The 20084-nt window shown below is 47.7% G+C and overlaps 1 protein-coding gene across 5 annotated transcripts in view; it reads right to left on the reverse strand.

The window, feature by feature from the left end:
• Positions 1–17777, reverse strand: part of AUTS2 (activator of transcription and developmental regulator AUTS2) — an 803292-nt gene extending 785515 nt beyond the window's left edge. For 3 of the 5 annotated variants that reach the window (XM_076354390.1, XM_076354394.1, XM_076354392.1), the window contains exon 1: positions 17388–17777. In XM_076354390.1, the coding sequence (XP_076210505.1) occupies positions 17388–17681 (294 nt within the window). In that variant the 5' untranslated portion in view covers positions 17682–17777. The remainder of the gene's footprint in view (positions 1–17387) is intronic. The other 2 variants (XM_076354391.1, XM_076354389.1) reach the window with 1 other exon arrangement.
• Positions 17778–20084: the final 2307 nt, after the last annotated feature.

Below are 20084 nucleotides of genomic sequence, written 5' to 3' on the forward strand. Positions count from 1 at the left end.
TGATTTAACAGCTCTAAATTTGTTTAAGAAAAATTAGGATATAGAAATGCTGACTTCTGTTTTTTCCAAAGTAGAGATATTATTGCCTGGGCAAAAAAAAGCTAAATTCAAGTTACTTTCTTTGGAGCAGGTTTCGATCTCAGTCACATCAGCATGGCAAAGTAATCCCATGGCATTTCCTCATATTCTACATTTATTGCAGCCACACATTTGTTAAACCAAAACTTCTTTCTCGAGACAAATATCTGCTGAACTTTAAATTAGTAAAGCTATTTTTTCCCCAAAGGAATCCTTTACCATAAGTTTATTTCCAGTTGCCACCATTTTATACCAAATCAGATCTGCTGCTTACAGTGGAGCTGCCTGCCAGGACCTTTGAGCAAGAGGTGCTTTTCTTCCAAAACATATACGCACCTGCATCAGCACAGAGCAGTAACTTTCGCCTCGACGATTTTAAAAGATCAGGGGTCACAGAAGAACACAAGACAGAAGACCTCCTTCAGAAGTCAAATATTCTGCTCCAATTGTCAATATTATGCAAGATGCTGGTATTGCAACATTGTATTTTTAACTGCTGCTATATAAATTAATGAAATGAAAGTCAGTTAGCACAAGGAATACCGATACTGAACATGAAATACCAAGTTAATCAAAAACACGTGCATGAAGCAGTCAATTATGCCCTGCACCACCTAGCAGGATTTCCTAAAGCACGTTGAGTTGGAGCTAAGGTATTTGCAGATCTGAACCAGAGGGAAAGTTAAGTTGTTTGTATGTTACTCATGCACTTGAAGGCATTAGTAGTGATGGGAAGGGAGGGAGACAGGGAAACAGATTGAAAGGGGCAGGAAAATTAGAGAGAGCTCCTTGCCATTAATGGAAAAATAACTGCAGAGTGCTGTAACAGATTTCTCCTCTTTTGTATGCATAGGAATATTTATTTAATCAATGTTCTGTAACAAAACAGGCCTCTGGTGAGCTATTGTGGAGAGTGAACTCCATTCAGAGAGTGGTGATTTGAATCCTGCCACCTGTTTAGCTGGTATTGGAGAAAGCAACAATATGTGGCTGGATGGGAAGGTGTCTGCACCAGGGGGGAGGAGGAAGCACCCCTCTGGTAGCTTCCCAAAGTAATTACCCAAAGTAACACTACTTGCCAGGGAAATCTTCATGACTTGTCATTAACAGGACTTACTGCAAGCAAAGCTGCCAAGTTCACCATTTCTTTTAGGAAGAAACAAGATTCAATCCCGCACAGTAGAGGCTTCAGCTTGTCAGAGTTTGCATTGACACTGTATGTTACACCCAGACCTGAATCTGTGCTTGAATCCAAACTCATCCCACATCCTCACTGCGCAGATGCACGCTTGCATTCAGGCATCAGGCAAGGCTCACACTAAATATGAAAGCTTTCAACAAACGTGGGCTCACGTCAGCCTGCAGCGTGGCTAAGCTGCCCGGTCCCCCATTTCCATCCCACTGTTACCTGTGGTCACCCGGGCAAGCTGCCTGCTGGGGCTTTTCCAGCACATCCAGCTGTGCTCCAGCAAGCAGCCGTGTCCCACGTCCTGCGGATGGATGCCGAGCTGCATCAGGAGGCAGGGTTCGGACCACACCTCGGCCCCGCTGCTCCAGGAGCTGGAGCGATGCAGGGGCTGTCTCGCCACCAGACTCAACTGCCTGAAGGCCCCAAAAGAAAAAAAAACCCAAGCCACTCTCCCAAGCCTTCCCTCAAAATAAACTAATTTTTAAAAAGTCACTGTTACGAAGCCTTGCATTAAGGATGTATTTACATATATGTAAATGTAGTAACGTCCTAGTAACCTAGTAATGTAGTAACCTAGTAACATCCTGCTCCTGACTGCATGTAAGCATATACGCATTTTAAGTGCACCGTGTTATGATTTTTAACAACATATTCAAGCATTGTCTTAAAGAGGGACTGATTTCAACATCTGCGTAAATACTGTCCTTAAATAAAGCCCTGACAAGGGCCTGCTGCAAAACCTGGGGATATTAATGGGAGCTTCTCACTGGATTAAATTTCTATCTTTCTCATTTCTGCACTGTTTGCTAAAAAACATGCCATATACATGAACTTCGGGTTCATCTCACACAAACCTTACCACAAGGCAGCTGTACTCTTAAATTCGTTACACAAGGATTAAAAAAAAAACCCTGCATTTTTTATAGGCCAGTTAGTAACAGAGATATACCAGTTTCATGACATCTTACTCCTGCAGACCCTGGCATTAATGACTGACCTAATTTGTTTATCACCGTCACAGCTGCCAGGGTTAGTAATACATCCTTTAACATTTCTCATAGCTAGAATGAGAGTTTCTTCCCCATTCTGCAATGGATTTAAGGAAAGGTATTACCATAGCTAGCCTTGATATCCACCACAGCTGGGACAGATAATGTTGCAAGTGATTCAAAACTGAAGCAAGTCATAACTAAGCAACACTAACTTTTACATCATTAATAATCGTAACAGTATAAATAAAGATAAAGCACTAATCTGAATTTCACTGGGTTACCCTTCACATCAGATTTCCTTAATGAAGTGATTGCTGTCAACAATTTTAAGGCAAATTTTTATAGCTTTTTAAAATAAAGTGGTTGACAGTAATACAAGTGCCTTCAGTTATTTAAATAGGCGTTCTAGCCAGGTCCCCGCTCAATGTATATGAGCATTGGTGTTTTGATGTCCTACAGTTAAATTATGTAGATATTTTATGTTAACTACTTACTATTTGAGCATCCTGCAGATGCTAATGAAGCAGCCAGGCAATCTCTAAAGAGTGAAAGTATTATTAAACCCATTTTGCAGACAGGAAAACTCAGCTACAGCAAAACTAACGCTCTAGCTCAAGGTGACACCTAAGCACGTATTTGACTTCACACTACATAGTAGCTCACACATCAGCATTGTCCCCATAGGCCTGCTTTTCTCAGTCAAGAAACCCAAATCTACAAGCCTGGACGCAGCATCTCCCATGAGCATACGCATGGATCCAAGCCCAAATCCACCCTTATTCAGCACAACCACAAAGCAGGTGCTCACACGGCCGTGCTGAACTGGGAGGGGAGTGACTGCTTCAAGGTTACGGAAGACGACTGTGCTTACACAGAAACAAACCCGCATCTCCCAAGGACCAGCTCAGCATCTTAATTAAAGAGTGTGTTTGAAGGACAAGAGATACTGGAAGAGTTGTTTTGAGAGGGTCTTGCACAAACCCAAATGCAACAGCAAGCGCATGTGGCAGAAGGTGAAGGTGGCCGCAGGCCAAGCATGACCTCCCCCAGCCTGCTTCAACGTCGCAGCTGGGCAGAGTGCTAAACTGAGCAGGCTGCAAAAAGCAAGACAAAAATAATAACAAAACTGAAAAAGAAGGATCCTCTTTATGTATTAACCCTCTCCCTCTCCAGCTTTTCCCTTTTGATGGTGTAAAGAGCACGAGCATCACCCCAGCCTGGAGAGAGGCTGCGTGCCGCATCCTGTGGCGTGTATCCCACCATGCAAACGCTGCACTGGCCTTTGCAGAGAGGGGCACTACAGACCTCAAACCTGCCCCAAAAATCCACACTTGAAACTGCGAGGGTTGGAAAAACAAAGGTAAAAGCTGAACAGATTGCCCTACACTCTGAAATGTGTGGAACTGTACAGTCTAAACGCATCCTTTGTATGTGAACATAAAACAAATACTAAAAATATTCAGAGTATCAGCCCAGCACGGAGGACTAAAACACCTTAAAATTTCAAAGCCAATTTTGTGGTTCTTAGCTTCTGTGTATTTTTCCATGTGTTTTTTCCATGTATTTTTCCATTGGCACTTCCCTCCAAGACTTCTTGAAAGTCTCATCAGTGTGGCTGGCAAGCCCTGACCGAGCCCTGCAAGCGGAGCAGGGTGAGGTGGGACCACGGCCCTGGGACAGAGGTACAGCTCAGGCCATGTACAGCGGCATGAGAGATGCCTCCTTCCCCACGTATACGAGAGGATATTATGTCAGGTATCTTCAGTAAATAAACAAACCCTTCCCTAACCTATAACGTAAACCGACACAGTCAAGTGCAGCCTATCCACACAAAAATGTGGTGACCCATACTCTAACACTGTAATCTAATCCTTGAACTAAAGACAGTTTAATGCCTTTACAAATCCATATGTTTTCTAATACCACCATTGCTGTCAGCAGACTACAGGAGAGCCTCTTTGAAGATGGAAGTAAAATGACAAAGCACATCATTGTGAAGGCAATTATATGCTGCAGTAACCATTTTACAATGGCCCACATGGGCTGTATTTCAACAATGCAATTTCCAAATCTGCCTTAGCAAACATATATCTCCGTCCCAATCCCAGGTAGATTTTGCAAAACAAAATAAGACTGCAGCCAGAACAAATCCAAAATATGGATAACAGATGTAAAAATATGCCAACAAGGATACCAGAGCAATTTTTTGTCAGAGTACCAAACAAAGAGAGCAGCCACAGCAGACCTTATGAGCCTATTCACAGCAAAGCTACCCATTCAAGGGACCCGAGACCTGGTTTTATCAGAAATCTGATTATACACTCGCATGCTTTCCTATGCAGCTGCCCAATCCACTGTTGCAGTTGTCATCCTGTCCACCTCCCCAGCAACTGCAGGGCAAGGTAACTGCAATCCCAACCCAGAAGCCAAAATCAGATGTGAACCAAGGCCGTGCAGGCTTACTCTAAATCACTTCCGACATCCGGGATTTGGGCTTAACTGAAGGGAAACAAAACAAAATGAAAAAAAAAAAGAAAAATTAGGTCTTTACACTTCTTATAGCTGCAGTTTCAAAAGCCTGCTCCGTTTACGTCACTGCTTGGGCTCTGCTGCAGTAACCGAAGCCATGCCATCACCCCAGCATCACTTCCAGCAGCCTCAGGGCTGCTCTCTGCCTAGTCCTCTTAGAGGCACAGAGCACCAAAACCGCATCTCCAGCCCAAAATCTCTCCCTCCTGTTCATGGAGAAGCAGGAGGCAGGGCTGACAAGCAGCCTTCACGGGGCAAAATTACAGAAAAGATGTACTCTTGCGAAAAGTGTTTTTAATTTTGTTTCTTTTCAGTAATCCCCCGCAGTGGTCCGTTGGTTTTGGAGGCTCTGGGCTGAATACCTGTTTTGGGATACCTCTGTGCTGGTGGCACCATTTTCTAGGGGCACTGGGGTGAGCCACAGAGGACCAACAACCAGACAGACAGGAGGTGCTCAAAATCCTGACGGGCCACACACTCGACCTACAGGCGGGATCCAGGCTGCAGAACACCAGTTGGACGGTCCTGCATACATTAGTACCAGCAATAAAGAAAAGAACAGACATGAACATCTTTCTCCCTGAAGTGAAACAGTAATAAAAAATGCCTTAAGCTGCCTATAACAAAGACAGAAATGGTAAAGGTGAAAATTTACAAGTTCCTTGCCAATTCATTAACAACAAACGGGCTGCATCATACATCTTGCATTTCAACGCCAAGAGCGGCATGCAGAGGATATCCTGCCAGTCACACATGCAGGGTGCGGAGCAAAAAAGCACTGACACAAGGGGAACGTGTAACTGGGTATTCAGTAGCCAGGTCTAGCAAGGAGCATGATCCAGTTCTTATCATTGTCAGCTCCTCAAAATGACCCAGTGAAGCCGGGCAAGAGCATTTCAAAGACTTTAATCCATGTGAAATATTACTTCCTGGAACCGGAAATTCAATCCCTAGCAATGAAAACAAAAAGCACACTCATAAATGTCCCTTTCAACTCAGCCAATATAGCCATATTTAGGCTCGCTCTTTCTCAAAAAAAATCCTTTACTCGTTAATATAGAGGAAATTTGAAATGATTGCTATAATTGCAGTTAAAAAATTAATCATGTTTTGAGATAAATGCAGATAAAAGCATGTTTTACTAATTATCTTTTGAAGCTTCCGCTCATGAAAGATTAAAGGTAGAAGAAAAGTTGTTGAAGTATTGAAGACAAAATCTTACCATTTGAAATCACTTTGAAGCCACGTACCTCGTATGATTGATCCTTAATGTCCAGATGTATTAAAAAGGAGTCTTTTTAATTCAGAAAAAGTATAACAAAACATGCCCATTGAAGCTTTTATGCAGACAGCTCCCTGAAAATAGGTGCGTTTCGCAGCCACCTCTCTGCAGAACTACAGCCCACAGCCCAGCACCCGCAGGCAGGAGCGGGCTCGCGACCGCAACGCCTCGCAAGGCAGATGGCTGCATTTCCTCCTGGTTCGTCCCCGACTGGGGCAAAGAACTTCAAGCCCTACTTCAAAACCGAATTCAAGAATTTTGGGCTTCACTGAGGTCTCCAGACCTGCAGTCGTATCAATCTACTTATAAATTAGTGTTACTAACCCAAGTGTCTGCAACCATCTGAGGAGGTTACTGGAAGCAGCAGGGGGATGCGGGTCTCTAGGACAGCCGCTCCCAGAGGAAATGCCACCAAATCCACAAAGGTAAGATTTTTCATACTCAGAGAGGAGGAGCTGGAGGTACCGGCATCAGCCGTTTAACAGAAAACCCTAATCACCAGCCATGGGGATTATACACAAGCCACGTGAGGACCTATTTCCATCCCTGGGGCTTTTAAAAGAACACAGGTTTATCCGGGGTGCAAGTTACTCAAAAGCAAGGCTGGTACTTCCATTCACAGGCCTGGAACTAAGGTGGCAAATAATTCCCCTCCTGCTCCACACCAATAGCCTATTTTACACCAGTAGTTTGCAGACGATTTCTAAGAACCCCAAGAGCGTTAATTCAGAGAGCAAAGCTATTGACTGCAGGCTTAAATTCACTATACAGGTGTCCACAACTTCACTGGAAAAAATTTAGGCTCCCGCAAATTGAAACAAGTTGAAAAATACTATTACATAAAATTGCTAAGATACTTTATAGCCATTTCACAGACTCAGTAGTCATTTACATCAGATTTGAATTGTGCCAGTATATCTGAAAGGTATAAATTTTAGGAGAAGTTTCCTTACTGGCAACCCCAATCACCTGCAGCGTGACAGAACCAAAATCTGTTGTGACAGTGCAGTTTTCAGCAGCTTTTAACTGAGCTCAAATGCTACAGAAGGTCAATGTCAAGGACTCTTTAGTCCTCTAGAGTTTTGAGAGTTAGGACAGATCTGAAACTGGTTGACATCTCTTTTCTAAGGGAAGGGTCCCGCTGTAAAGAATATTATTCTCCGGCAGTCACCGGCTCCGTATTTCTTCTTGCTCCCTTCCCCACCCCTCTGTATCATTTAGCCTGTTCCCATCACGATGCATCAGTGACACCAAATTGATAAATTCTACCATTGCTACAAACCTGAACAGGGCTAGGTAAAAAGATTAAATAGTTGGGTTTTTCATAACTGCACATCCAAGGAGATTTGCCAGTGTCTTTTTATTTGCATATCTGGCAGACTGCCCCAGACAACTAATACATAAGTGACAGCGTACAGGTGTATTAGTTTAGAGTTTGCCTTTAATCTAGAGGTGTCAATTTGCTTCTGTTTTAATTACATCCATCTTGATATGTTATTACAACCTCATGAAACTTCTTCATTATGTGAATGGCTATAAATACATACACATGACAAACAGTTGTTATAAATTTTCTGGTTCAGCAGTGGAGGCACAGTATCTTAGCCCACACATCATGTACATTTAAAGTTTCAGTGCTCCCTCTCCTCTCTCTCTCCCCTCCCCTTTCCCTTCCTTCTCTTATCTTTGTATTGGATGAAAGATATTTTTTCCCTATATTTAATGGATCCTCTAAAAATTCCTTCACTAGTAGCAGCATTCTAATACAAATACTATCAGCTTACAGAGCCGTTTCAGCACATGTGTGTCCTTCTGGGCTGCGCCTCTGTGAGAATGTCTGTTTGTCATTAGGCAAATATAAGGAGATTGCACTGAGGTCTTATAAACATGCAAAGATCCACTTTTGTAGCTACATAATTCACTGAGTTTTTCAACACACATTCTGAGGTTGAAAACTTGGCAAATCCACCCACCAGATGTATCTTTCTGATCCCAGAACTCATTAAAATTTACTTTTTTTTTTTTTAAAGTCCAGCAGACTCAGCTGTTGAGCCACATTAATTGCATTTTTATTATTTTTTTCCATAGTTAAAATGACTAATGCTAGAAAAGTCACTGCCTACAAGCACAATAGCCAGCCAGTAAAAATTACTAGGACTTTTAATCGTTCAGTAATATCCAAATCACATAAAATAAAGAGAGGCAATTTGGTCCCCTCAAAACAGACGGTTTTGATTTTCAGTATTTATTTTGAATTTTCTTTAAGGGAAGAAAAGAGAGGAGAAAAGACACAATTTCACACCAAAAGATTCCATTCAAAGGTCAAAGTGCCCTTGACGTGCATTAAAACCCACAACACTAACAGAGTTACAACATAAATTGTCCCCAACAGCAGCACTTCTTCGCTTGCCTTCTTACCACACAGACTCCTCGGAGGTCAAAACTACTTTCGCTGCCTCAGCCCTCCATCAGTGCCCACTCCGATGGATGTCACATCATGCCCAGCTGTTCAACACATCTGGCTAGCTCTGGAGCAAGCTGGAGAGCGTGTGTTACCCAGCTCTTGCAACAACGGCGCTTCCCAGCTCCTTCCCCTGAGCCTTCTAGAAGCTGGGGACCAGATGCCAGTTTCTGGAGGACCCTTGAAGGACACTCATGGCACCCTCCAGAGACATACGGTGCTAAGCACCTGGACACGCCAAAGCCAAGATGAAGGTGACACCAGTGGTCAGGAGCCAGGTGAACAACAGAGCCTACAGCCCCCCAGTTGGACATCCCCATTTCATAGCAACAAGCCGGGTCCTTTGGCCGCCTCTCCTCCATTCCCACCATCCATGTAAGAAGAGGTCTCAAAAAAACTGAAGCAGATTTTCAGACTGAAAGGCCTTGGGTCACTTAGGACTTCCAGAGTGAAAAATAAAAAAAATTAAAAAAAAAAAAAAATCAAGGCCTTGAGCAATTATCACCACGTTTGTAACTCATCTAAGTCTCAGCAATAGGAAATGGTGTGCAAACAGCAAAACACGGGCTGTCAAAAATTGCCAGGAGGGAGAAGTTACACCACACGCATTTCATACCCAGGGCCACCGCTCTCCATGCCTGAGAGCCACCTGCGTGTGGTCCAGGAGTCGGTGGCACACACTTCTGTCTCACTGATTCCACTCCATGGGCAAAGAAATGAAAATGCCTTTACTATACCGGGAGGGTGAGTTAACAGCAGCTGTAGGACACTCGAGAGCAACCTGCAAGCTGGGTCGCCCCGAGCCCCGAGGGTGGGTCGCCTGGGACGTGGTAACCTGTACTCGCATGTAGGGAAAAAGGCTTGCAGATTTCACTGACAGGTTAGGGGGCATCTGCAGCAGATATTATCACTGTTACATATTCTCCTCTAAAAAATTGTCCCTCTCATAGTCAGCCTATTGTGGAGCAAGGCTTCTCACAAACTCTCATGAATTTGGTTCCGGATCTGACAGCTGTTTGACTGCATGGGAGTGTAAAACATGTTTTAAAGTCTGATATAACTCTGTTACAATTACTCTGCAACACAAGGAGTACCTCTCCAGAACTTCAGCCACCTAAAAGTTAATCTAACCTAGAACCTCCTGGTGCCTACCTCTATCTGCCTCTCCGACTGCAGTGTGCACTGTCATCCTGCAGCATCCACAAACCTGCCCCAGATGGTTTCACTCAAATGATGCTCAGCACAGGGCACGTCTCAAAGGCTGAAGATGATTGCTTGTTTTCATGAGCTCATCCAACACAGGACAAGCCCCGGCTTGTGGATGGGGAAGACAGGTTGGCAGTGGTTTTATTCCCAAACCAGTAAGTCCCCTTTGCTATCAAATAAAAGTATGAAAAGAGGTAATTTATAAAAGCACTGATTCTAGAGGAGAAGCAGCTTCCACTTAAAGGGCAACCATTTCTGGAGAGAACACCAAACTGATCTCCTGTGTGGCTGTGGAGTAACTATTCCCATTCGGACTTGGGATATTAATCATATCAGTAATATGCCAGCATTACACAACCTAAAGTTCAGACAGCCAGGAACTTGGGCGCATCAGATATCGATACACCTCTGCACATCTCCCATGTCTTTGTCTCAGGAGATTTTAAAACCAGTAGGACCAAGATGCACACCAAATACCAAGTAAATCCACATGGAGCATATGTCCTGCAACGTGATCAAATTAAATCTGATAGGCAAAACCTCACAAACAGAAAAACATGTGCAGTGCCAAGGAATAATCCGCTTCTTTTGCTGACTTTTATTCCACCACTCCTGCAGAGAGGAGGACAGAACCAAAACTCCTTCCTATAATACTTACCAGATTAAAGATTTACCCTTTTGGTTAAAACCTTCTCTCTCCACCGCATGAGCGTGTGAACTTCAGCAGTAGCGTTGCCAAGATACAAGGAAAAAAATCTCAAGATATTACGGTAACACACTATTTAAAGGCAAATAGTACAGCAGAGCTGAGCTGGGGATCTGACAAATTGCCACTGCACGTTCTGCTGTTACAGCAAAACAAATCCCTACCTGCATTAGCCATTTCTCATTACTTACAAAGTGGATTTTCATATCCATTTTACAACAAAGGAGTTTAGAGGACTACGATGTTCTGAAGTGGTCTTCACCATGGCTTGGCATCAAGTCAGAATGACAACAAACTGACTATACAAAAAGTGCATACAGCTGGTAATTTGTGGCACATACCGAGCCAAACCCCAACGAGAACACAGATACTGAACTGATAAATCATAAGGATGATGTACAAGAACACAGAGAAACATTGGAAGCAATTTCCCCTCGCAGAACCAAGGCGACATCGCCTCAGCAAAGCACTGCAGTTCAAGTAAAGGAAAACTGAGAGTTAAACATTTCCACATTTTAGCCCGCAACTTCCTAACTCCATTACCCTTTTATTAATTGCATTTGAGACTTCACTAAACTTGAGCTTGGGCTATTTTTAAAACTTATCTGACTCAACTTATTGTTGCTCAGAACAAAGATTAAACTTCTAATTTAGCTGCAGATAATTACAAGGCTGCAGGTCAGACCCCCGGTGTAATGTGGTAGGGTCTTCCAGTCAAACTGATAGAAACAGTCCTTAAAAAAAAAAAAAAAAATAGTAGCAGAGACGGGGGGGAAACAGGGGGCCATCTCATTGAGTGAAGAATCATTCTGCCTTTCTCCCAGCTGAAGTTACCAGGTTTAACGACTTTTTAAGTGGGGACAGATTTTGTCGAGTATTCCCCCTCGGTACTGTCGGCAGGGCTCTCGCCAAGGAGCATTTACGTACACAGCAACGGATCTTACCTGAAACTTCCACTTTCAGTAACAACATCCCTCTCTAGTTCTCAGTGTTCCCATCCAGTCCCTGATATTTCTCTATTGATCTCAGTGTTGTAACTCAATCTTTCAATTATTCAGCCCCTTGATGCCTTTCTGCTTTTTTTTTTGCCTTTCCCTAGAGATCATTTTCCTTCCAAGTTCCTGATCCTTTACCCTTATTTTAGAAATCTGTTTCTTTACACTCCCTCATCCCAGCAGAGGCCCCAGATATTTAATGAGAAAGAGCTTACTTTCTCACCTAAATAGCAGAAAAAAAAGATGCCAAGATAAAAAAGGATAAGGGTGTCTTTTGTCCTATGATATGTGCGTAATTCCCATTAATGTTATTCTTAAAGAGGGGGGCCAGTGGAGACTACTTGAACCTCATTTATCTAAAGAACTTGTCCTTATAGTTTAAACTCTTCCTTCTTCAACTCAAGACCATTGTGCCTCCTACTACCACCTATGGGAATGGCAAAAATCCCCACCTACATTACACTGTTACCTTCAGGAATTCAAAAGAATATTTATGCAGCAACCACAATTCTCGGTCATTATCTGCCCAAAGAGACAGTTTCAACTCTTCAACAGCTACAAGAAGTCAGTGGGAGTTGTGGATATCCAGCCTCCCAGAAAAGTATCAGGCTTTTAAAAGTAATTTTAAAGTATTTAAAAAGTATTCAGGGGCCCAAATTATAGCAACGCAGGTTTCAGAAATTACCCAAGAGGTTCCTTTAGTGGGATGTGCACCCTGCTGTTTTCAGTCCTGCTTTCGGTATGGGTTGCTGTTTTTTCAGTTCTGGTCACTGGGGGTTTTCATCAAGACATGCAGTTGCTCTGTCAAGGTTATCTCAAAATTTGATCTCAGGTCAATTTACTGTTTCCTCTAAATAACACAGTGCAAATAATAAGCGCATCGCTTCGTGTGATATCCCAGTGTCACACGACCTAATGCCGCTCACCATTCACAGATATCTTCATTTAGTTACTCCCTTCTTTTCTCTGCTGGTCTAAATCTGCAGACTTGCATGTGCAAACAGAGACTAGGACAAACACCTAAGCAGTCAATAAACACAAAAAGAGCTACCAAGATTTGCTGACAGCACTGAACAAACACCTGATGTTATGATGCTGCTGCGGTAAGGCATGAAGATCAAATTCCTTTTGAAATATGAAGGGATAGAGACAAGGCAGAACAAACTTGCTTGAAATCTCAGAGAATTTAAGTAAACAGGCTAATCAGGCCAGCTAAAAGACTGGTGAGAAGAGAATGATTTGGGGAGGAAAACCACACTGCAAGCCAGCCATTCCGGTGTCCAGCTCGAAGCTTCTGCTGTCACACAGCCAAGCTATTTCTATTTTCAGTGGGCCGTGCCTAGCGATCACCCAACGGTTATTAAAGCAAATTCCTGCATTCAGATGCATACACAGAGCCACACTGTCAGTGCACACAGACACACAACTGAGACCGTGGTATCTTCAAAACCTTCCTGTTACTTCCACATTTTGTTTGTGTAACAGTAGTGTCTCTATTTTAAAGCCCACATCAGCTGTTAAGCTTTACTCCATCTAGTCTTGTATTATTTTATCTGTCCAATATGTAGAACTGCCATAGCTAACATCTGCCTAAATCACACAAACTCGGTGGAACAATTGCTTAAAAATTATTTACACTAGGTGGATGGAATCATCTGACACAGAATTTGAAGCTCATTAAACAGCTCCTTGACAAATATTTGTCAGCATTTCTCATTTGTAATTAATTATATTGGGCTTTACCTGGTGATAATTTAGCATGGTCTCAAAACAGACTAATGCCTGCGTGCTGAACAGAAATTAGCTCAAACGCACGGTGAGAAATTGTGCCAGTCTTATGAAACAAGAATCCCCACATAAATGCAAGTCCCCCCCTTCCCACCACACACCACTTCTATCTGTGCTTTCTAATTATCTGTGTCCCACTTCAGGCTTGTCAGATGAACTGCCTGAGTCGAAGCTAAACAAACATCCACAGAAAAACCTCATTACCTTACTCAGTGTTCAGAAAACCTGAAACCAACTGCTTACTCCATAGAGATGGTCAGAGCTGACTCGGGAAACACCAAGCGCACCCCAGGCTTTAAGCTATCTTAACATTCAGGTCAGATTTCATTTCTCATCACAGTAAACCATCTTCACCACGGCACGTCAACAGCCATGTCACATCGGTCTCCTGCCCGAAGTCCTACGCACCAGGGGGTAGGAGGGAGGCAAACATCTTAGCGAAATCTCACCTCGCCAGAGAGCTCCACAGAAACCTCCTCGCCAGCACTGCCAGAGCACATCATGGAGAAAGTCACTCCAAAGGACTGATTTATCACGTCTTGAAAAATGCCCTTTCCCTGTCAAACTGGTGTCTGAAATGCCCACCTGGGTTTGGAGAACCTCAAGCTATGACTGTCGGTAACAAACACACCAGCGGTGCAGCACAGGCTACACCAAGCTGGGGAAAGCGGTCAGCTTGACAAGACACCGATCACGCTGACACAGGTACTGTCTGCGCCTTTCTCTTTTTACAGGCTGAAAGATTTTGGGAGGTCAGGGACGTGATGTGTGAGTAACTGCTCTGGAGTAAACCGCAGAGCTTGCTGCTGTCAGTCCCAGCAAGGCTACTCACGGGAAGATCTGGTGAATCAGATCAAATTGTAGGATCACATCTCAGCTGCTTAAATACAGAGTAAGCGCAGGTCTCTGAAGGTCAAAGCTTCAAGATGTTCCCCAGTGTAGGACCCCGGCCTACAGAGAACATGGCTACACCAGAGTCTAGCGAGGCCAGGCAAGGATCAGCCTGGCCACATCTGCGACAACACTAGATTTGCTCGACTGTCACTCCAAGGGGGGGGGGGGGGGTGGTCAACAATGAAAACCCACTGTCTTCGTTCAACTCCCTCTTCCCCTCTTCCCCTCTGCTCCCCACACAAACATTAGAGAGATCAAGGTATGGGCTGCCATAAACCCAGAGACAGATAACTAGAAGCAGATGGCCTCTATTTCTACACCAAACAATTTACACTTGAGAAGCATGAGAAGGCTACTGATACCTGGACAGAAAAGCAGCTCCAAGAGTGGGAGCTGGTTAAAAAGATAATTTTGCTTCAAGGGATGGGAACTTTTATCAACATAACCATAACAGACACAGATGACTCCTACTGAAGCTACAGCAGCCATGGGACGCATGCTCTTCTTGTGCAGCACCTATGTCCCCTTGCCAACTACGAGCCTCACACAATCAGGTATTTTGCACAATGTGGGCTTTTTCAGTCACCCCAACACAAAGCATTTAGTAAAGGACAGGTAAAATGAAGCTATATGGAAATCCTTGTTCGCAACTTTATATACACCATTCGTAAGAAGATCCTGGGACGACACCCTGCATCCACCCAACTCACACCTGCTGCAAAGATGTCCTCATAAGCAGAGAGCTCAGCCTCGTCCCTCCGAGGCGGCTATCCCCTCCCGTGCGAACCACCCCCTGCCTGCTTCCCCTCTTCTGGACCGCGGGTTTAGATCTTCCAGCAGTGAATACACTCCGCGCTTTTGTCCTCACTGTTTTTCACATCAAGCAGACAAAACACCCTCTGCCTCTGCACACTTTCAGCTGTGCTAAGCCTGAGAAAAGGCTGAAGTTCAAGCACAAAGCCTGGGCTGGGGCAGTCTTGCCACATGCTGGGCACAAAAGTCTTCTGGAACCTGGGGAGAAACCTCCATGGCCTCCAACGAGTCGGGGGCAGACCCAAAGCATGAGATGTATAAATACCAGGGCACCTCTCCATGGCACCCAAGGCTTCTTGTCTCAACTTAAGTATGTTAACACCTAAACATCTCACCAATGCTGAGAGATCTCACTCCACCAGCCACTCACAACCTCCTCACCAACACTAAAATCACGATAAAAACTTCAGGCTGCTACGCGCAACGCACACAGTAATTCCTGCCACATTAGGCTTGTGCCTTAGACACCTTCATCTCCCTCTGATCCTCAGAAACAACTTTTTCAACATACATACCGAGCTGCAGGAAAATGTTAGGAAATGCACCTAACAATGATTTTGTGACATTATTTCTCAACGCAGCGTGAAATCGTTAGGTCAAAATGTGCCACCTATCACATGAACATTAAAAGTATGTCAAGTCTCAGTGTGCGAGCTATTGTTTTATCTGAATGTGATATTAGCTGGCAGAACTGGGTAATGTTTCTGCGCTCCTTTTTAGTGACATAGGATTACGACAGGATACAAGTAGTAGCCATTCTTGGCTTCGCAAAGAGAAAACAGCAAAGCAATTATTTCCATTTCAAGCGGAAAATAAACAAATAAGAAGTGAAACAGAATAAAGACATTTTCTAAAACGCCCTACGAAGTTCTGACCATAAAACTTGCTCTTCGCTTCCCCTCCAAAAAGGACTACGGCCAAATTCTCGAGTCCATATTCCTATAAAACCCCTAATGACACAAACTGGTGCTTTGAGGAAGAACAGAACTTTGTCTGAAACATAAGCATGCAAATCTCACTCTTGCCGAAAAACACATATTCACACTCCTTCTCTCTCTGGTTTGAGCAGGGCACTCGTAGATGGGCTCACCAGGTGAGAAATGGTGGCAAAATTGAGTCTCGTGGTTACCTCAGCATTTGCTCGTTATCGCTTACACGAGTCTAACACCAACCATGTGGAGGTTTGCTGGAGTGAACAAACCCTCCCTTCAATTACACCAGAGTAAGTTCTCTCAGAGGCATTAGTCTGGACGGATACAGGTGTAACCAAGGATAAAATCCGGCTCCAAATAAAAAAAAAAAAAAAAAAAGAAAGAAACAAAACCCAAAAAAACCCTGAAAATGCCACTAAGTATTCCTGGCTAAATATTTAAACAGCTTAAGAGCTACACAGATTTTTTTGTTGAACAATCAGCTTCATCTCCGCATTTATTTTGACAGTTTCATAATTGTTCCAGTTGTGACTCCAGCGCACGTAAACCCAAATAAATCTTTTCGCCACGGCAAACTTCTCCGGAGCAGAAGTTATAAACAACAAAGCCCTTCAAACAAACGGGTCGGAGCTCCCCTCGCACGGCCGCATCCCCACCACGACCCTGGCCGGGCTGACACTGGGTCCGCGGTCGTGGGTGGGTGGGTGATGGGTACACGGGGGAGCCGAGGCCGGGCCGGGCGGAGGGAGGCACCGCCCGGGAAGCCCCCGGGAAGCCCCCCCCCCCCCCGCGGCGCCTCCCTCCGCCCGGCCCGGCCCCGGCTTACCCCCACCCCTTCATTCAGCATTTTTTTTTGGGGGGGGGGGGGAACACGACTAGTGCCCCCCGTGGAGTGGGAGGCCGCGGAGCCCACTCGTGAGAGGCCGGCAGGGAGCGCGGCCGCGGCAGGACGGGCGCCCCCCCCCCCCATCAGCAGCACCACCAGCGATCGGCGAGACCGAGAGAAGAAACGCAGACACGCGCGCGCACCCCGCGGGCCCACGCCGCGCCCGCGGACACGAGTGGGCGGCCCCGCCGGGACACCGCGGCGCGAGAAAAGTTTGATCCGGGGGAGGGGAGGGGAAGCGCCGGCGGGAGCCCCGCGGGGGGAGCGCGCACAACTCCCCGCTCCCCTGCCCCGGGGTGGCGGGGGCGGAGGCGGGGTGGGGTTGGGGGGGGAGGGTGGAGGTGTCGCCCCCGGTCCCCGCCGCCGCGCCGGAGCCCCCCGCCGCCCGCCGGGAGCGGCGCGCCGCGCTGCAGGTGTCGGCGGCAGGAAGGGAGAAGGGAGGGGAGCGGGGCACCCCGGGGAAGGGGAAGGGGCGGCGGGACCGCCCCCGCGGGCACCCCCGGCGGCGCCGGCCCGGGGGGGGGGGGGGGTAAGGGGCGGGGGGGGGGAAGGGGGCCGTCCGGGTCGGCGTTGCGGGGGCTCCCCCCGCCGCTGCCCCCACACAATGAGGCGCACACAAAGCGCCGCCGCTCCTACCTCCAGCGCCTCGAAAGTGACGAAGCTGGACATCGCGAAACCGTCGATAATGTCCTCTTCGGCCGAGGAGGACTCCCGCCGCTTCCTCCGGGGGGGCCGCGGCCGGGACGGCGGCGGGGGCCCATTGTCTTCCTTCTCCGAGCCCGAGGAGGAGAGCGCCGCGGCGGCCCCGGGGCCGGCGGCCCCGCCGGCGGCAGAGCCGCGCCGCCCGCCTTTGGCTCGCCGCTCCCGGTCGCGCTGGGACCGCGATCGCCGCTTCTTCCGAAGCCCGTTGCATCGCGCCGGGCCATCCATGTCTCTCGCCGGCTCTCGCTCTCGTCCCCCCCCGCCCCACCGCAGCCACAAATCCGGCTCCCCCGGCGGAATAACGGGGGAGGGAGGGAGGGAGAGAGGGAAGGAGAAAGGGAGGGAGGAGAGGACAGCAAGGGGGTGGGGGGGGATGAAAGAATCCGAGTGCGGTTCCACCACCACCAGCAGCAAGCACCAAATGTAAGAGATTCCTATAAGCGAGCCAAGGAAAGTAATGGCTGATCTCAGGTCGCCTTTGTAAAAAAAAAAAAAAAAAAAAAAAAAAAAAAAAAAAAAAGAAAAAAAAAAGGGGCGAGAGAGAGAGAGAGAGAAAGGGGGGGGGAAGCCTCACCAAGCAGGCAATAAATCAGAATAGCGGAATGCTTTGATCAAGGGGCTGGGAGGGCGAGGATCTCCGAAAGAGAGGAAAAAAAGCAGAAAAGAAGGGGGGGAAATAAAGAAAGAAGGAGAGAGACCCGCTGGAAGGAGGGAGCTGAGAGTATTTCCTTGCACAAAATTTATTTTCTTTCTTCCTTTCCTCCCCAACTAAAAGAAGTTCCACGGGGGGGGGGGAAATAATATATATATATATAGACGTACGGAGCTCTCTTTCTCTCTGCGTGTGTGTGTGCAGGGAAGGGTGCAGCCTTCCCCTCCCCACGAACACGCACTCCTCTCCCCCTCCTCCTTTATCTCCCTGGATCAAACACAATAATAATAATAACGATGCATCCAGATGCAATTTTCTCAGGCACCGACCAGGGATGGACTCTGGAGTGGAGATCGGATCCCAGCCCGGCCCCTCCAAAAACAAAACCAAACAATAAAAGAAAAAAAAAAAGAAAAAAAGGAGAAGGAAAAAAAAAAAAGCCCCAAAACACGCCCACCCACCCCAGCTATTAATACGGATCAATCATGGCAAATTCATCGGATTAATTGTGGCGAGGAGGGGGGTGCTGGTGGTGGTGACAATAGATCCGAGCGGAGAGGAGGCTGCCCCCCTCCCCAAAAACGACAACAACAATACAAAAAATACAGCGGTGGTGCTGAGGCTCAAATACGCTCCAGCGGGGACGGCACCGGCGTGCGCCTCCTGCTCCCGACGCCGCCTCCCTCGCCTCTCTCCCCCACCGCGGGGGAGGAGGCTGCAGCCGGCCGGTGTTCCCCCCCCGCCCCGGCCTGGCGGAGGGCACCCGCCGCCGCCGCCGAGCCCCAGCGGCCGCGCAGCCGGCGCGGGGCGGATGGCGGTGCTGGCCCCCAGCGGCCGCCCGGCCCCGCGCCCGCGCCGGTCACGTGGCGGCGGCTGCTGCCGCCGCCGCCGCCCCGCCCGCTCCCCGCTCGGCGCCGCGTGAAATGCGGCGCCCCGGCCGCGCGAAATAAGTTGCGGGCATGCGCGCAGGGCCTGCGCACTCGGGGTGGGCGGCCCGCGCTGCCCCCCACCCGCCTCGGCCCCGCCGGCCCCCGCTCGCTTTCCACCGGCCCCGTCCCGCTGCTCCCCGCGGCCCTCGCCCGCCTCACGCCCCTCTCCCCCGCTGTCTCCCCTCCTCATCCCGTCAACTTTCTCCTCAGTTCTGGCCGTCCCGTCTTCCCCCGTCCCTGCTCTGCCCCCCGTGTCCAGCCCTTCTCCTTCCCTCACGGCCCGCCCCCCGAGGGCCCAGAGCTACCTCGGGTGGTAGTCCCTCGCCGCCTCAGCTGCTGTTGGGTGCCGCAGCCTGCCCCTGCTCAGCCTTGCGTGTCCAGGCCTGCCGCCTGCCCAGGGACATGGTGGGCTTTCACCCTCCTCCTGAAGACGCGTGAGGGGAACCCGCACGTCTCTGCCCGGGGAGACCCTGGCTATGGCCGCTGCCAGGGCGACACCCCAACGTGGCTGGCACCGCACAGGTGGTGGATCTGCAGACAAAACAAACCGGGGCTTCCCACAGCCACAGGCTGCTCAGGTGGCACCTGGCCACCTGCAGCTCACCTGTCCTTCACTCTGCCCTCCCCATGTGGCGTGTTGCCAGTTCCCTTCCTTGCCCTCAGCTTTCTTCTCTCCCCTCTTCAGGTTTCCCACCTCAGTTTTGTGGAGGGGCCGTGTTAGGGCATATTGCCCATGTCACCTCAGGACCAAAAGGACTGTGGAACTAACAAATTTACTTCTTGAGCTTTTTTCTTACGGTCACCCTTCTCACCTGGTGTTTCTGTCTCCCGCCCAGGGGAACTGGCTGAGGGAACAGGCGTGGAAAGAAAAGGGGGTGTGAAGCTGTTTCGTCTAGCTTCAGGGGGAAAGCTTTAGGAGAGGAGACCTGCAAGGATTTTGCTAGTAAAGAAAAAGGATAGTGGAGGGGCAAGGAACAAGGTGAGAAAGAGAACCAAACCTGTGGAGTCTTCATGTTCAGGACAGAGAAGAGGGGCTCTGGAAGCGCAGTA

This window comes from Aptenodytes patagonicus, chromosome 17 (assembly GCF_965638725.1).
Source record: "Aptenodytes patagonicus chromosome 17, bAptPat1.pri.cur, whole genome shotgun sequence".
Classification (NCBI taxonomy): domain Eukaryota; kingdom Metazoa; phylum Chordata; class Aves; order Sphenisciformes; family Spheniscidae; genus Aptenodytes; species Aptenodytes patagonicus.